The 16,505-nt window shown below is 43.5% G+C and overlaps 1 protein-coding gene across 1 annotated transcript in view; it reads right to left on the reverse strand.

The window, feature by feature from the left end:
* Fntb (farnesyltransferase, CAAX box, subunit beta) overlaps positions 1 to 16,053 on the reverse strand; it is a 57,583-nt gene extending 41,530 nt beyond the window's left edge. The window contains exons 1-2 of the mRNA XM_070031784.1: positions 15,822 to 16,053; positions 1,613 to 1,677 (exon numbers count right to left, since the gene is read on the reverse strand). Coding sequence (XP_069887885.1) covers positions 1,613 to 1,677; positions 15,822 to 15,965 — 209 coding nt within the window. The 5' untranslated portion in view covers positions 15,966 to 16,053. The remainder of the gene's footprint in view (positions 1 to 1,612; positions 1,678 to 15,821) is intronic.
* Positions 16,054 to 16,505: the final 452 nt, after the last annotated feature.

Consider the following 16,505-nt stretch of genomic DNA (forward strand, 5'->3'; position numbering starts at 1 on the left):
ACTTGTTTTCCACCCACATCTGAATTTTTTATTGTCCTCAACCATAACTCCTAAACAACTTTTTCCAGACGGTAGCCTCAGACTCACTTACCTATCAACACAAAGGAAGGAGTATAAGGGTCTACTCTGATGGTGAATGAAAAAGGAATAGCTATTAATCATAGGTCCCTTGTGGGAAGAGAGGCCATGTGTCCACAGAGCTCCAGGCAGGAGACAGTGACTCAGAGCCCACGCAGGTGAGTCATTTGGGGCCCCTAAATCAATCATTCCCCTTACCATCAACAAGTCTCGCAACCACTGGGAAAACTGAGGGGTACTGGCTTGTGCGTGGGGGGTAGAGGAAGCACCATCGATGCCATTATATCCACCAGCTCATTCTCCCACACTGTCGACATAAATGGTATCATTTGCTAACTCCAGCTGCAGCTTCTGACAAGAGAAATAGAATAATCATCTTGCTTAGGCCTGAGCTTTGAGATAATATAATGTAAAGCTTTGGTCTACAAGTCTGGGGAAGATTCCTCATTGGCTGATATTTTCCTCTTTGCCTTCCCAGTGAAGAAACAGTCTTTAGAGATAAGCACCTGCCTGTTTTTTTTTTTTTTTTTAATAGTGCTTTTCCCTGTTTTCTGCAGGAAGGGATGGGGGTGGACAGTCAAGGAAATGGTAGCAAAATAGAATGCTAGGAAAAAGGATACAAAGGTAGCAAGGTTGGAGCCATGTATAATGTTCTAGTACAGAGAAGCACCCAAAGACTTAGTCAGTTAAAGGCTCAAGAAGTCTTCTTGAAGGAGGTGAGGCTGGACACAAGACCCTACAACATCCTAACCAGACTCATCACCATGTTAAATCTGGAGAGTATCAAAAAAGAAGTATTCTAAGATAAAGTGATGGCCACACAGGATTTTGAGAATGCAACATTGGATGATTCTGGAAAAGCAATTTGTGACAGGAAGAGAAATACTAATAAGGGGATGAAGCAACTTTATGAAGTTCTAGTGTGAGACTTTCCAGGATAGTGTGAAAAAGTGAAAATAAAAGTTCAGATTTTCTTCTAATTGTTTTAGATTTTCTGATCCAAGAGAGCTTTGAAGACTTCAACTTGCTAAGCACTCCCACCTCCCCAACCAAAAAAAAAAAAAAAGTTGTATTTCTCATTAGGAATTCATCCTTGGAGATGTAGCTCATTGGCAGAGCACTCATCTAGCACATGATGGATTCCAGCCCCAGCATTCAATCAGCATCATCTATCCTTTGCCCCTTCCTGGCCTGTTTCTCAAGTTTGAGTGAGGGTTCTCCTCTGAACACCAAAGCAACAGGATATAACTTATCCAAAACCTGACTCTCTTTCCTACCTTCAGACTTCAGAGGTCAGGACTCAAGGGGCACCCCTCGGTGGCTCAGACCAAGTGGAGCATCTCCTTACACACTGTTCCAGTTGAGGCTAAGTTTGGGGTCACAAGCATGCCCAGGTAGCCACAAGTCATCAAGCATCACTCTGGCAGCAGACACAGGGAGCACCCTGTGGTTAGATAGGCACAAGGAGGAAAAATAATAGGCTCTCATCCAGGTGGTATTCTCCCAGGCCCCTCAATCTCCTACTACAGCTTACCTTGGTACAAGGTGGTTGAACTTATAAGAACTGAAGACTTCCTGGATCTTTTCTTCTACTTTGGCCTGGTAAGATGCAGGACATGGAAGAGAGAAAAAATAATATAAATGACAATATTGCTAACTTTTTCTTCTCATTGCCACAAATGCCCACTGGATATAGTGTTTTCTGATTGCACAGTATTTAAGACTGGATTCAGAGACTTAGAACAAGAGGCAGGTAGAGGTAAGTGGTCCCATGTACCATATTGTCATCACACAAGTTTCTCTAGTACCCTAATCCAAATTGGAACCGTGGCTACCTATTTCAAGTTGTCCTTGCATTTCTCTCTCTCTCTCTCTCTCTCTCTCTCTCTCTCTCTCTCTCTCTCTCTCTCTCTCTCTCTCTCTCTCTCTCTCTCTCTCTCTTTTTTTTTTTTTTGGTCCAGCATTCCAAATTCTAAAGAAAAGCTTAACCGGGGCTGGGAAGGTGGCCCAGTGGTAGAGTGCTTGCCTTGCATGCATGAGGCCCTGGGTTCGATTCCTCAGCACCACATAAGAAAAAAGCCGGAAGTGGCACTGTGGCTCAAGTGGTAGAGTGCTAGCCTTGAGCTGAAGAGCTGAGGGACAGCGCCCAGGCCCAGAGTTCAGGCCCCACGACCGGACCCCCCCCCCAAAAAAAATTTCAGATTTGGGCTGAGAAGGTGGCTCAGTTGGTAGAGTGCTTGCCTTGCATGCATGAGGCCCTGGGTTAGATTGCTCAGCACCACATAAGCAGAAAAAAAAGCCAGAAGTGGTGCTGTGGCTCAAGTGGTACAGCACTACCCTGAGCTGAAGAGCTCAGGGACAGCATCCAGACCCAGAGTTCAGGCCCCATGACTGACAAAAGAAAAAAAAAATCTGATTTGAGGATCGCAGTTTAAGGCTAGCCCATGTAGGAAAGTCTGGGAGACTCTTATCTCTAATTATCCATAACAAAAGCTGGAATTGGAACTACAGCTCAAATGGTAGAACACTAGCCTCAAACAAAAAAAGTTATGAGGGCTGGGAAGGTGGCTCAGTGGTAGAGTGCTTGCCTTTCATGCATGAAGCCCTGGGTTCGATTGCTCAGCACCACATAAGCAGAAAAACTGGAAGTAGCACTGTCTCAAGTGGTAGAACTCTGGGCTGAAGAGGCTGAGGGACAGTGCCCAGGTGGAGGTCAGGCCCTATGGCTAACAAAAAAAAAATCCAGACTTAAAAAAAAAAAGTTATGAGACAGCACCTAGGATCTGAGTTCAAACCCCAGTATCTGCATAAAAATAAATAAAAAAATAAAAAGCTGAATCTAAATGATAACCTAAAAAAAAAAAAAAAAGAATGGCAGTCCCTCTGCAGGCCCAGGCAACAATGACTTTCTTTTTTGGTTTTTGGGGGGGGCTCTGGTCGTGGAGCCTGAACACTGGGCCTGGGCGCTGTCCCTCAGCTCTTCAGCTCAAGGCTAGCGCTCTGCCACTTGAGTCACAGCACCACTTCCAGCTTTTTTCTTTTTGCTTATGTGGTGCTGAGGAATCGAACCCAGGGCCTCAGGCATGCAAGCAAGCACTCTACCACTGAGCTACCTTCCCAGCCCAAATAAACATGTTTTCTTTTCTTTTCTTTCTTTTTTTTTTTTTTGTCAGTCGTGGGGCTTGAACTCTTGACTGTTGTCCCTGGGCTCTTCAGCTCAAGGCGAGCTCTTTACCGCTTGAGTCACAGCGCCACTTCCAAACAATGACTTTCTTATAACAAGGCTCTGTCTGACCCATCCTGATAGAATGAGCAACCTGACCACATCCATAACTGGGATTGTTTAATAATTATGCTTACATATACCCCTTCTTCCAACAGTTAAGCCTAATATACCTGGAAGATGGGCTTACTTTGCATTTTCCTAGAATATGCCTATGTAGCAAACTATTCCCTTTTCTCTGGACTTATCACTACTAGTCTATTTGTCCTGTTAGGCCTAGAATTCCTCACTACAGTCCTCTTCCTCTGGGAATCTCCCATGTATATATGGGTGTGTGTGTGTGTGTGTGTGTGTGTGTGTGTGTGTGTGTGTGTGTGTGTGTGTGTGTGTGTGTGTGTGTGTGTGTGTGTGTGTGTGTGTGTGTGTGTGTGTGTGTGTGTGTGTGTGTGTGTGTGTGTGTGTGTAAGCTTCTATTTTCCATTTGATAATCTGTTTTTTGTTATAGGGTACCAGACAAGAACTTAAAGCAAACTATTCCCTTTTCTAGTCTATTTGTCCTGTTAGGCCTAGAATTCCTCACTACAGTCCTCTTCCTCTGGGAATCTCCCATGTATATATGGGTGTGTGTGTGTGTGTGTGTGTGTGTGTGTGTGTGTGTGTGTGTGTGTGTGTGTGTGTGTGTGTGTGTGTGTGTGTGTGTGTGTGTGTGTGTGTGTGTGTGTGTGTGTGTGTGTGTGTGTGTGTGTGTGTGTAAGCTTCTATTTTCCATTTGATAATCTGTTTTTTGTTATAGGGTACCAGACAAGAACTTAAAGCAAACTATTCCCTTTTCTAGTCTATTTGTCCTGTTAGGCCTAGAATTCCTCACTACAGTCCTCTTCCTCTGGGAATCTCCCATGTATATATGGGTGTGTGTGTGTGTGTGTGTGTGTGTGTGTGTGTGTGTGTGTGTGTGTGTGTGTGTGTGTGTGTGTGTGTGTGTGTGTGTGTGTGTGTGTGTGTGTGTGTGTGTGTGTGTGTGTGTGTGTGTGTGTGTGTGTGTGTGTGTGTGTGTGTGTGTGTGTGTGTGTGTGTAAGCTTCTATTTTCCATTTGATAATCTGTTTTTTGTTATAGGGTACCAGACAAGAACTTAAAACAGATCATTATTGGGCTGGGAAGATGGCTCAGTGGTAGTGTTTGCCTTGCATGCGTGAGGCCCTGGGTTCCATTCCTCAGCGTCATATAAGCAGAAAAAGTGGGAAGGGGCACTGTGGCTCAAGTGGTAGAGCGCTTGCCTTTCTGAGGAGCTGAGGGACAGCGCCCAGGCCCAGACGTCAGGCCCCACAACCGACAAAAACAAACAAAAACAATTATTTTCCTTCTCTGCATTTGAAAGAAATGTTCCTTTGTTCTGGTAGTGCTAAGGATCAAACCCAGGGCCTAGCATGTGGTAGGCAAGTACTACAACTGAGCTACATCCCAGCCCTGAAAGATCGTTCTCTATGAAGTTGGTTCCTCCCATAAAACAAAGGACCTCAAAAAGTCACAAAAGAAGCCGAATGTGCCTGTAGGCCAAACCTCAAGGTTATCTCATAGTAGGTTCTGCTAGGATAAAGGGATGGTAATGAGGTAGGGGACTAGTTAGCAAGTTGCAACGCTCTAAATTCCTAAGAGCAGGAGTAGGGAACCTTCAGCTTATGGGCTGTATCTTACGTCAAAATCATTGCTTACGTGGTAGACAGATACTAAGGCTTCTTGCATGGTTCTTATTGTAAGGTCCGCTCCTGAATGGCCAGCAGACTCCACCCTCCTCGCAGCAAAGTCTCCACCCAGTACCTGCGTTACCTAGGCAACTGGGATACCTGGAAGAGGTCACATCTGCATCCGCTGAGGTCACATCTGAATTTTATGTGGCCACACCTTTCCCCGCCCATACCCTACATAAGGCCTAACCCAGGCCCAGACGCTCTCTTGCTCTTGCTCTTGCTCTTGCTCTTGCTCTTGCTCTTGCTCCTGCTGCTCTTTTCTTGCTCTCTCTGTTCTATTCTAGCTCTCTCTCTTGCTCTCTCTCTTTCCCAGCTCCTGGATGGCGAGCAGACTCCACCCTCCTCGCAGCAAAGTCTCCACCCAGTACCTGCGTTACCTAGGCAACTGGGACACCTGGAAGAGGTCACATCCGAATTTGATGTGGCCACACCTTTCCCCACCCATACCCTACATAAGGGCTAGCCCAGGCCCAGACTCTCCCTTTTTTCTCTCTCTGTTCGTTTCTAGCTCTTGCTGCTCTTTTCTTGCTCTCTTGCTCTCTTGCTCTCTCTCTTTCCCAGCCACGTGGAGTGCCAACCTTGCCTGGTCCCAGCAGGTCTACCCCTTACCTGAATACCACGTGAGTGCTACTGTTCTTACCCCTCTCTCTGCTCTTTTCTCTCTCTTTCCTCTCTTCCCAGCTCTCTCTCATTCCCAGGCCTTTCCCAGCCACGTGGAGTGCCACCCTTGCCTGGTCCCAGCAGGTCTACTGAATAAACCTACCCCTTACCTGAATACCACATGCGTGCTGGTGCTCTTACTCGGCTACCTCTTTTTAAAAACCTAACACTTATCAGTTGCTGGAAGCCATCTGCCTGTATTGGCAATTCTATATAGCCTAAAATGATGTTATATCTAAATGCCCATGGCACTCCTCTCTGAGATATATATTGATCTCCCTCCTTGGAAATATTTATTTTTTTTTCTCTCCTCCCCCAGGCTGGAGAAGAATGTAGAGCCTCAAGCAAACTAGATAAGTGCTCTAACACTAAACTAATCCCAGCCTTCCCCTCCACCCTGCCCAGGAAACATTAAAAAAAGGGGGGGGGGGAGTATTATTTCAAAACACCCAGAGTTAGAGCTTCTAGTCCTATTGACAAATGTGCAAATTTATTTGTGATGATGAGAGAAGCAGGGGTATTAATCATATAAAGTGGCAGCCAATGTAAAATTCATTTATATTTGGTTTCAGAATATGCTTTAGTGTTTTGTTGGAACCTAAGTTTGAGGGAAGTTCTGGTTAAGAATTTATAATATTTCAAGAAACAGACTGAAGCCACCACAAGAACATGACTTAGAAGAACAGAACGTTGTACCAGATCCCTCTTGATGCTTTTTCCATTCCAGATACTCATATGGAACTAATATAAAGCACCAGCCAAATCAGAACACAGATGGTAGTTTTCCATCATGCTTTCCTTAGCTGCAAACTGAATGGGACAGGAAGTTATATGTCATAAAGCATATGTCAGCAAGGACGTTAAATAAAGATTTGCCTATGACATGGTTATATGTAAATTGACAAATTCTGAATAAAACAAAACTGAAACAAAAACATCCATTACCAAAGACAAACCTATTCAAATCCATATTAAAAATATTCAAAGGATATTGGAGGACCAGGCAAGATGGTCACTTACTTGTTCAACTTTTCCTTCCCTTTTCTCTGCAGTCATATCTAACCTACAATATTTGCCTTTCAGTGTTCAATTTTAAATCATATTTCCTTCCCGAACTGCCCTTCCCTATTTGTATTTCTTTTCTTTTTTTTTTGGGGGGGGGGGGTCCGGTCGTGGGGCTTGAACTCTGGGCCTGGGCGCTGTCCCTTAGCTCTTCAGCTCAAGACTAGCACTCTACCACTTGAGCCACAGCGCCACTTCCAGCTTTTTTTCTTTTTGCTTATGTGGAGCTGAGGAATCGAACCCAGGGCCTCAGGCATGCAAGGCAAGTGCTCTACCACTGAGCCAACTTCTCAGCCCTCCCTATTTGTATTTCTATCTACAGTTAAATTGCTCTCACATTCACATTTCTTCCGCCATCCCTAATCCTTCCTCATTACTTATATTTTAGCTGGTAACTAAGTTGGCCAAATATTATTGATTTTTCTGTGTTTTGTTTCTTATTTTGTGTTTTATTTTTGGTTTGGATGGATATGTGCTTATCTGTTCAATTTTCTTCATCTCTTCTTTCCCTTTCTCAACACAATTTAGCTAGATATTTTCTACTTGTCTCCCTCGTGGTTTTTTTGTTGGTGTTTTTTTTTTTCATTTACCCTTCCTTTTTTCTTTTTCTTTCTCTCTCTCTCTTTTTTTTTTTTTTTTTTTTTTGGTGCCAGCCTTGGGACTTAAACTCAGGGCCTGAGTGATGTCCCTGAGCTTATTTGTTCAAAGCTAGTGCTCTACTACTTGAGTCACAGCTCCACTTTTGGGTTTGGGCTGTTAGCTGGAGAGTCTCATGGACTTTTCTGCCCAAGCTGGCTTTGAACCACAATTCTCAGATCTCATCTTCCTGAGTGAAGTCAGATTACAAGTGTGAGCCATACCATCCAAAAACACTTCCTTGGGGCTGGGAAAGTGGCTCAGTGGTAGAGCGCTTGCCTTGCATGCCTGAGGCCCTGGGTTCAATTCCTCAGCACCACATAAGCAAAAAGAAAAAAGCCGGAAGTGGTACTGTGGCTCAAGAGGTAGAGTGCTAGCCTTGAGCTGAAGAGCTGAGGGACAGCGCCCAGGCCCAGAGTTCAGGCCCCACAACCGGATCCAAAAAAGAAAAAAAAACCCTTCCTTTCCAGGTTAACTGCCACCTCTTCCTTATATAATCACCTAGTTTGTATTATTCATTAGTGTTATCTTCCCTATTTCTTTCCATTACTACCCTGGTTAACTAAAGTCCTCCTAGATCATGAACAAACATCTTTGCTTCTATTTCATCTAGATACTGGATAGTAACTGGTCTTCATTAGGGATTGCCACACACAAGGTTATGATTTATCAATTGCAATAGCTTTTGCAGCAAAGCTTCCTCACCCTGAGTAGAAAATAAGTCTACATACAGTGTAGTGGCACTGAAAATGAATGCTTGGCTGCTAAGCCATACTCCTGCAACTTAGTAACAGGGAAATACACAATATCCCAGCCACCATCCAGTTTTAAGTTATTAACTTAAAAGACACGGGAGATTGAAAAGTGACCAGATACATAAATCATAGCACATAAATGAATAAACAAATGTGCTTCCCTCAAAAGCCAACAACTCACAATAAAGGTCATAAGTGACAGTGAAGAAAAAGAATTTTCAAACAATTGGTTCAAAAACCCAGTAACAAGGATGACCAATAAAATTATGTATAAATAGCTGAACAAATTCAGAGAGGAGACAACTGAGGTCAAAGAGAACTTGAAACTCTGAATGAAATAAAGAAGACAATGCAGGATATGAAAGAATTCAATAAAGATATACAAAGATATAAAAATTTTGAAAAAAAATTGGAAATTAAGCACTCAATAGTCTGAATAAAAGGTTAAATCAAAGCCAGGCACCAGTGGCTCATGCTTGTAATCCTAGGTACTCAGAGTGCTGAAAACTGAGGATTGAAGCTCAAAGCCAGCAAGAAAGTCTCTCATTTCCACAAAGCCAAAAATGGCTATCACTCAAGTGATAAGAGCAGTAGAGTAAAAGCCTTAAACAAAAAGCTCAGGAACAGCACTTAAGATCTGAGTTCAAGCCCCAGGACCAGCACAAACAAAAGTTCATCAAAAGCCTAGCTATACAACAAGTTAAAAACAAGGACTGAAAAACTGGCTGCCAGAGGCTCATACTCTAGCTCATATTCTAGCTACTGGGGAGGCTGAAATTTGAGTATTACAGCTGGAAGCCAGCCCAGGCAGGAAAGTCTATAAGACTCTTATCTCCAATAAACTACCAAAAAACAGTCTATCCTGCTGTTGCAACCAGCTCTTCTAAACATGGTCTTAAATAAGAAAAGAATAATATGGTGGTTAATGATTGGATCTAAATGCAAAATTTTGAATATACATTGCCATATAAAGTAAAATATAGGAAGTGGAGCTGTGGCTCAAGTGGTAGAGCACTAGCCTTGAGCAAAAAAAAAAGTTAAAGGACAACATCCAGGCCCTCAGTTCAAGCCCCAGGGCAGACACACACACACAAAATTTTTGTAAAAAAGGACTGATGACAAAGCAGAAGAATTAAATCATCAGTCAGATATTGAGAAAATACTACAAAAATATATATGGAATTTATAAAACTTCTGGGACATCATCAAAAGGGCAAACCTATGAATCGTAGATATAGAAAGGGAATAGATACAAATTAAAGACATATTATCTATTCAATAAATTATAGTGGAAAACCTCTTCAAGAGGTTTTTCCTCAAGAGAAAGTTATCCAGGAGGAAGAGGTTTACAGAACATCAAAGACAAGTAAATGAGTTATCTTCTCCTTAGCATTCTAATACTTAGACATCTAAGGTCAAAACCTTCAGGTCATGAACCTCTTTATGTCAAGTCCCAGCTACAGCTCCCATTTGGGCAACATAGCTAGCCAAAAACAGGTAAGGAAAATGGAACAGAAACCCTAATCATGAACACAACAGTACGTTTAGTTCTCTGAATCCTTTAGTGAATAATCACAGCTTAGGGGTGGCCTTACGGGTTTCCAACACTTCATTACAATGAGAAAATTAAGAGTTCTTAGTTTTAACTGGTGGAATATCTATAATTAAATTCCTTTTAAAAATTTTACTGAATTTGGGGCTGGGAAGGTGGCTCAGTGGCAGAGCGCTTGCCTTGCATGCCTGAGGCCCTGGGTTCAATTCCTCAGCACCACATAAGCAAAAAGAAAACAGCCAGAAGTGGTGCTGTGGCTCAAGTGGTAGAGCGCTAGCCTTGAGCTTGAAAGATTAAAAATTAGAGTTATATTTGACCATTGCTAACTGCTGATTTTGCTTTTGTGCACTAGCACCAACCCCCTCCCTGGAAATAAGGAATTGGGTAAAAATCTCAGAGTCCAGATGTTGGCCCCAGGACAAGGTCTGTGGTCGTAGATAAAGAACAAACAACTGTGTGTTTTGTTTTTTTTTTTAGTTTCTGTTTGGAAATTCCCCAAATGGGACCCGGGGATAACGACCATCTGGCAGGACTAGCGGATGTGAACTTCCCTAACCCTTATCGTCCAAAGTTACCACCCTCCCCTTGAGTCCCCCCCCTCGCGCCAATCATTTTACAAAGCGTGTTACTAAATTTCCCGCGTGGCAAAGTGATTGCTGGTGTATATGGTGACCTTTAAACGGGCCAATCACGGGACGCTTTGTGTTATGCGTTAATCTTGTGGTTTTGCCTTTTAAAATGCTTGTAACCGCTGCTTGGGACTCTCTCCCTTCCAGTCCATTTGCGCAAATGTCAAATAAACTCCTCTTGCTTGTTGCATCTCCCGGCCTGGAGTCTGAGTTTCTGGGGCGCCCTCCCGTTGATGAAAGTATCTTAGGGGACTAGGGTCTTTCAAGCTGAAGAGCTTAGGGACAGCGCCCAGGCCCAGAGTTCAGACCCCATGACCGAACCCCCCCAAAAAATAAATAAATAAATAAATTTTACGGAATTCTACACTTTAATTACAAGGGGGACCTGGACCAGGACTGTGGCTCAGGGCTTGCCTAGTATATGTGAGGGAGGCCTTGAGTTCAATCCACAGAACCACAATAAACAATAAAAAGAAATATTGAGAACAGAGGCTAAGTAACTTTTTTTACCTAACTGAGATTTACCAATAAATAATAAAAGGGTTATCTAAGCCACAAGTAACTATGAACATTAACTTGACTATTTTGATGCTAAAAACAAAGCAAAGAACAGTGATGCTAAAGCATGCCCCCATTCCCTGGCCTCTCACTTTATCCTTAATTTCCATGCCTCCTATCCATCCCAAAGGAACTGACTACTGTATCAAAACTCTCTTTTCTAAGTAAGAACCTGCCTAGGCAGGCTGTTCTCCGCCTGTACAATAGAAGTGCTGTTTGTTTAACAGCCCTATTGCAACAGATTTTCTTTTGGATAACAGCTTTTGCTGTTTTGCCCATAGACTCATTTTTCCCTGAACAATGGGCACACAGTTCATAAATCATGTTAATGAAAATGAAAGGGTTCTCTTGGGAGAGAATGACAACCTAAAGCATCTGATCTGCTTCAGAAATATTCTTGCATGACAGTTACAAGAAAGACCATGAGGATCACTCACTGAAGATTTAGTCCCAAGAGATTACCTCTTCAAAATTTAAAGCAGCCTAAAATAAAGGGAATTTGATTGGATCCAGATTGAATACATACACATAATAAACTTTTAAAAAAATTTATGGAGCTTGGTTCTAATGCTCACTTATACCTATAATCCTAGCTACTCAGAATGAGATCTGAGGATCACAATTCAATGCCATCCCAGGCAAGAAAGTCTAGGAGACTCCTATGTCCAATAAATCACCAAAAAGGTGGAAGTGGAGCTGTGGCTCGAGGTAAAGAGCTAGCTTGGAGCAACAAAGCTCAGGGACACTGCTCATGCTGTGCCCCAGGACTGGCATGAAAGACGGAAGGAAGGAAGGAACGAAGGAAGGAACGAAGGAAGGAATGAAGGAAGGAAGGAAGGAAGGAAGGAAGGAAGGAAGGAAGGAAGGAAGGAAGGAAGGAAGGAAGGGAGGGAGGGAGGAAGGGAGGGAAGGAGGGAGGGAGGGAAGGAGGGAGGGAGGGAGGGAGGGAGGGAGGGAGGGAGGGAATAAAAAGGTGTTGGTGGCTCACACCTGTAATCCTAACTACTATGGAGGCTAAGATCTGAAGACTGAAATTCAAAGCCAACCCAGGAAAGTCCATGAGACTCTTATCTCCAATTAACCACCAAAAAGCCAAAAGTGGAGTTGTGGTCAAGTAGTAAGTAAAGCATTAGCCTTGAGCAACAAAGCTCAGAGACAGCTCCCAGGACCTAAAGTTCAAGTTTCAGGCCCAGGACACACTTAACAGCAGAATGACAACACACACTGCTGGTAACACTGTAAAATGTACAGCTGTGGAAAAGCCTCATGATTGTTTCGTTTTGTTAAATGAAATTAAATACCTACCTACCTACCTACATCTACTAAGTTTTTATTCAAAAGAAATGAAATACATACCCAAAAAGATTTCTAAATGTATTTTTCTAGTAGCATTATTTATAACAGACAAAATCTGGGGAATAGAAGAGAGAAGAGAGAGACTACCCAAAAACCTATATTATATTTATTTTTAAAAACCACTCAGCAATTAAAAAGATAGCTGGATGGCACTCTATCACTTGAGGCATACCTCCACGTCCAGCTCTTTGCTGCTAAAATGGAATTATGAGTCACATGGACTTTTCTGCCTGTACTGGCTTAGAACCACTGAGATCCTCAGATCTCAGCCACAAACCACAGCAATCGTACTGGAAGAACCAGTGGCCCAGCACCAGGCTCCGAAGTAGTTGTAGGTGGCTTGGGACTGGAGCTGGGGCTTTTCACCTAAACAATCTGGTTTTACTTCCTCTCAAGTAATAAAAGAGAGAGATCACCAAAACTCTTTTAAGCTTAACAAATGAAACATATCTCAAAATGAGTAACTTCATGTTTTGAGGATGCAGACTAGAATATGCCATAGGAAAATCAGACTGTAGGAGCCCAGAATTCATCACTCCAGAATAAGCCTCTTTGACATAAGGATTATTTTGAGCTGATTATTTTGAGAAACAGCAGACACAGGGAAAGTTCTGGAAACTGCTCTGAAGTTACTGATCCCAAAGGGAAATTTACATCTCTAAAGGAAATCTCCCATCTCTTGCTTTCTCCTTCCCCCTTACTTCCCCACCTTACAAAGAAAACTCCAGACTGCTCCACAAGGAAGAAGCTCTATGTAACTCAGTAAAGCCGCACCTGTTTTTCATCTTCCTGGCCTACACAATGTGATATTTGAGGCTACATTATATACAATATAGTATAGGTTGAATTTCAATGAAGTAAAAATGATTCACACAGCCTCCTATCGAGCATTTAACCAGAGTTCTGACTCCTCTACACTGCAATACAAAAAAAAAAAAAACAAAAAACTGGGAAGTTTAATCATATTGAACAACTTGTTTTACCTGCATTCATTAATCTTTAAAGACAATACCATGAAGCAGGAGGCTAAGATTCTTTCCTAGAACCATTCCAGCCCCTCCCTTGGGCTCAGAAGTCCATGGGTGGCCTACTGCCCACAACTTAAGCACAGCACATCATTAACCTACCAATTCAGTACTTCTTTATACCTCAGTTTTCTCATGTGCCAAATGTGTAAAGACTGAATCACACAGGATATACAGGAGCATTTAGCACTGTGCTAGAACCAAAATAAATGGTCATTATGTTGATTAAATCCCTAAGGAAGCCAAATTATCTTTTTATTTTTCTTTTGTGTGAGTATGTGTTTGAAGTTTCTTAAAATAGGGTCTTGATAGGTAGCCCAGGTTAGTCTCCAATTGTGATCCTCCTGTTCAGCCTCTCCACTGCTGTGACTAGAAGTGTGCTCCATCACACGCAGCTCATTATCTTCTTAGGAATTGCCACTGTTCATCACAGACTTTTAAAATATGAGTGGAAATAATGACATGCAAAAGAAACACAAGATGTTCTACTATGTATCACACCATTGGGCCTGTATCTGAAAGATGCTCTGTAATAACCTCTTAGGACCCAGTACCTTCTCAGACCTGGACCTGGCCTTGGCTCTATCCTTTGTCAGATAAGAACTTGTCTCCTTTTTTGCATTACTCATTTTGCCCACTTTAGAATATAAGAGTTGGTAAGAACTTTAGCATTCTGGGAGTGGGGGAAGAAATTATACCCCCCCCAAAAAAAGCCTATCAAAAAAGCTCTTGACAATGTCCCTATTTTTACGTGCCTTTCTAAGCATGGAAGTCTCTGTACTGAATTTTAAATTAACAGACCAATCACTGATTCCCCTTTTTCCTTAGTATCCAGGCCCTTATCTGCTAGGGCAATTCAGTTAACCACATAAAAAATTATCCCAGGGCTGAAAAAAAGAGAAGGGAGAATAAGGTAACTCCTCAGTCCAAAGTCTGGACAAAAGAAAAAGATTTGACTTGAATCAACTCAATTATCCATTCCTTTGGAACACTGTAAATATCCTACTAGTTTTTCACTGATGGAAGAATTTTTTGCAACCTTTGGCAAAAGATTAGGACAAGATGATTAGCTTGAAACTAGATTCAATAGTTAAGAGTTTTCATGGATTTTTGTTTGTTTTTGTTTTGTTTTGGGTTGGGTTTTTTATTGGGGTAGGGGTGCCAGTACTGGGACACTGTACCTGAGCTTTTTCACTCAAGACTAGCACTCTACCACTTGAGCCACAGTTCCACTTTTGGTTTTGGGGCATGGAGGATCTTAATTCTGCACACACTCCCCTCCCAGCCCAACGACCCTTCTGGAGTCTCACACACTTTTCCTCCTAGGCTAGTTTCAAACCTCTATCTTCAGATCTCAGCCTGCTGAACAGCTAGGATTACACGTGTGTCACCATTACCCCTGCGACGTAAAGGTTTTCTTTCCTACCCATAATCATATATCTCCAGTTAAAATATCTCCTCTACTATTATGTGTATAACCACGTATTCAAGGTCTTTTGTTATAAATTTATATTGAGTCATACTTGTAAAACAAATTTATTGCTATTACTTTTGCCTCGACAGAGGCCTGCAGGTTCAGGTGTCCAAGAGGAAGCAGATCCTTCCTTGCTTAAGTCTAAGTACTCATCTTACTAAGAGATCTTATTTTAGTCAGCAGTTGGGGAGGCTCGATTGTCAGTGCTGAAAGAATCATCCTGACCATTTCTAGTAACAGATGGGCAAGCAGCCCTACAACTCATTCGGGAACAATTCCAATTGGGTAATGAAAAAGAAAAGCTAAACGATGTAGTGCACTATTCAGTCCTCACAAACACTGTTCAAAATGCTCTGTTCAATTTCACCTCTAGGCCTTAGTGAATGACAAGCAGTCCCTTAATCCATACCATAAGAACTTTCCAAGCCATAACTGCTTTCCTGTCTGCTCCCCCACCCTCTCCACTCGCGCGCACGCGCGCGTGCACACACACACACACACACACACACAGGCGGTTTCTCTCTCACACACACACACACCCCAGAGGCTGTTTCATTTGTGTTTCTTCATACGGTGTCCAATACATACTGTGTCCAGTACCTAGCTGGTGCCACCACGAGGCAATCCCCAGCGTGAGACTGCATGTCAGAAATTAAACCGACTGTGGAACGGTAGGAGCGCCGTCCCGCCATACTGTTTCCCTGAAGGTGCCGAGACTGTGAGCAGGTGGGGGGAAAGGCACGAACGGTCCCAGAACCTGGGGGCAGAATGCCGAGGGCCGGTCCGCCTGGCCTGCGGCGTGCTCGGGCCTAGAACGCCTTTCTCCCCGCTCGGAGGCACGGAGGTCCCGAACTCCGCGCTCCCTGCCCGACCCAACGACCCCTCCCCAAGGCTGCCCCACAAAGGCTCCACTCGGAAGCCCCGGGCGCTCGCCGAAGGGGGACGCCGAGGTGCAATGTGGGAGTCGTAGTTCCCTGAAGTGTTCTGTGGCCGAGCAGCCTGGCGGTCGGGACTCCCACTCCCAGAAGCCCCCGCGCAAGCGCCTCGCCCAGTCCTGCCACCTCACCTGTTCAATGGACGTGACTGTTTCCACCGAGTCGTCCTGCAACCGCTCCCGCGCGTGTTCCGGCCTCAGACTGTACAGCGGTTCTGACCAGACAGGGGAGGAAGATGGAGGGCAATAGTAGGTGAAGGAACTCGGAGAAGCCATGATCAGGAGAGCAGCGGGCGATGTGTAAGACTCAGCTTCGTCCAGCAACAACGCGCATTGAAACTCGAGCGGGCTAAGGCGCTACGGAGTGTGGGTAGAGTCAAGATTTTGAACGCGAATCTCTCCTCCCACCTACACATCTTCGGGGAGTGAGTGACTAGGATGCTGCCGCCCCCCTTTGGACAGATGAGTTGCTGCAGGAGTTCAACTTCCCCTGGCGAGCTGGAAAAGGGTCCGAGCCTCTGAATTCACTTTCGAAGAGACGTGGCAAAGAATGCGTGCGTTTGCTATGCAAATCTTAAAAAAAAAAAAAAAAAAAAGAACAGGAGATAACCTTGAGTTTGGGATATAAATTTAAAAGCAGTATAAATTTAAAAGCAATTCTGACGGCTCTCCTGGCTGCCACAGTGTTGCTATTACTAAGAACCATTGTGCACACCGTTGGGTCTTTGACAGCCTCTCTGAAGAAGCCAGAAGCTCCTCAACAAATGAGCAAAATTACTCTGTCGGTTCGCAGTGATGGCGGGAAGGGGTATTGGG

Source organism: Dipodomys merriami, unplaced genomic scaffold (assembly GCF_024711535.1).
Source record: "Dipodomys merriami isolate MVZ:Mamm:240054 unplaced genomic scaffold, mDipMer1.0.p SCAF_1, whole genome shotgun sequence".
Classification (NCBI taxonomy): domain Eukaryota; kingdom Metazoa; phylum Chordata; class Mammalia; order Rodentia; family Heteromyidae; genus Dipodomys; species Dipodomys merriami.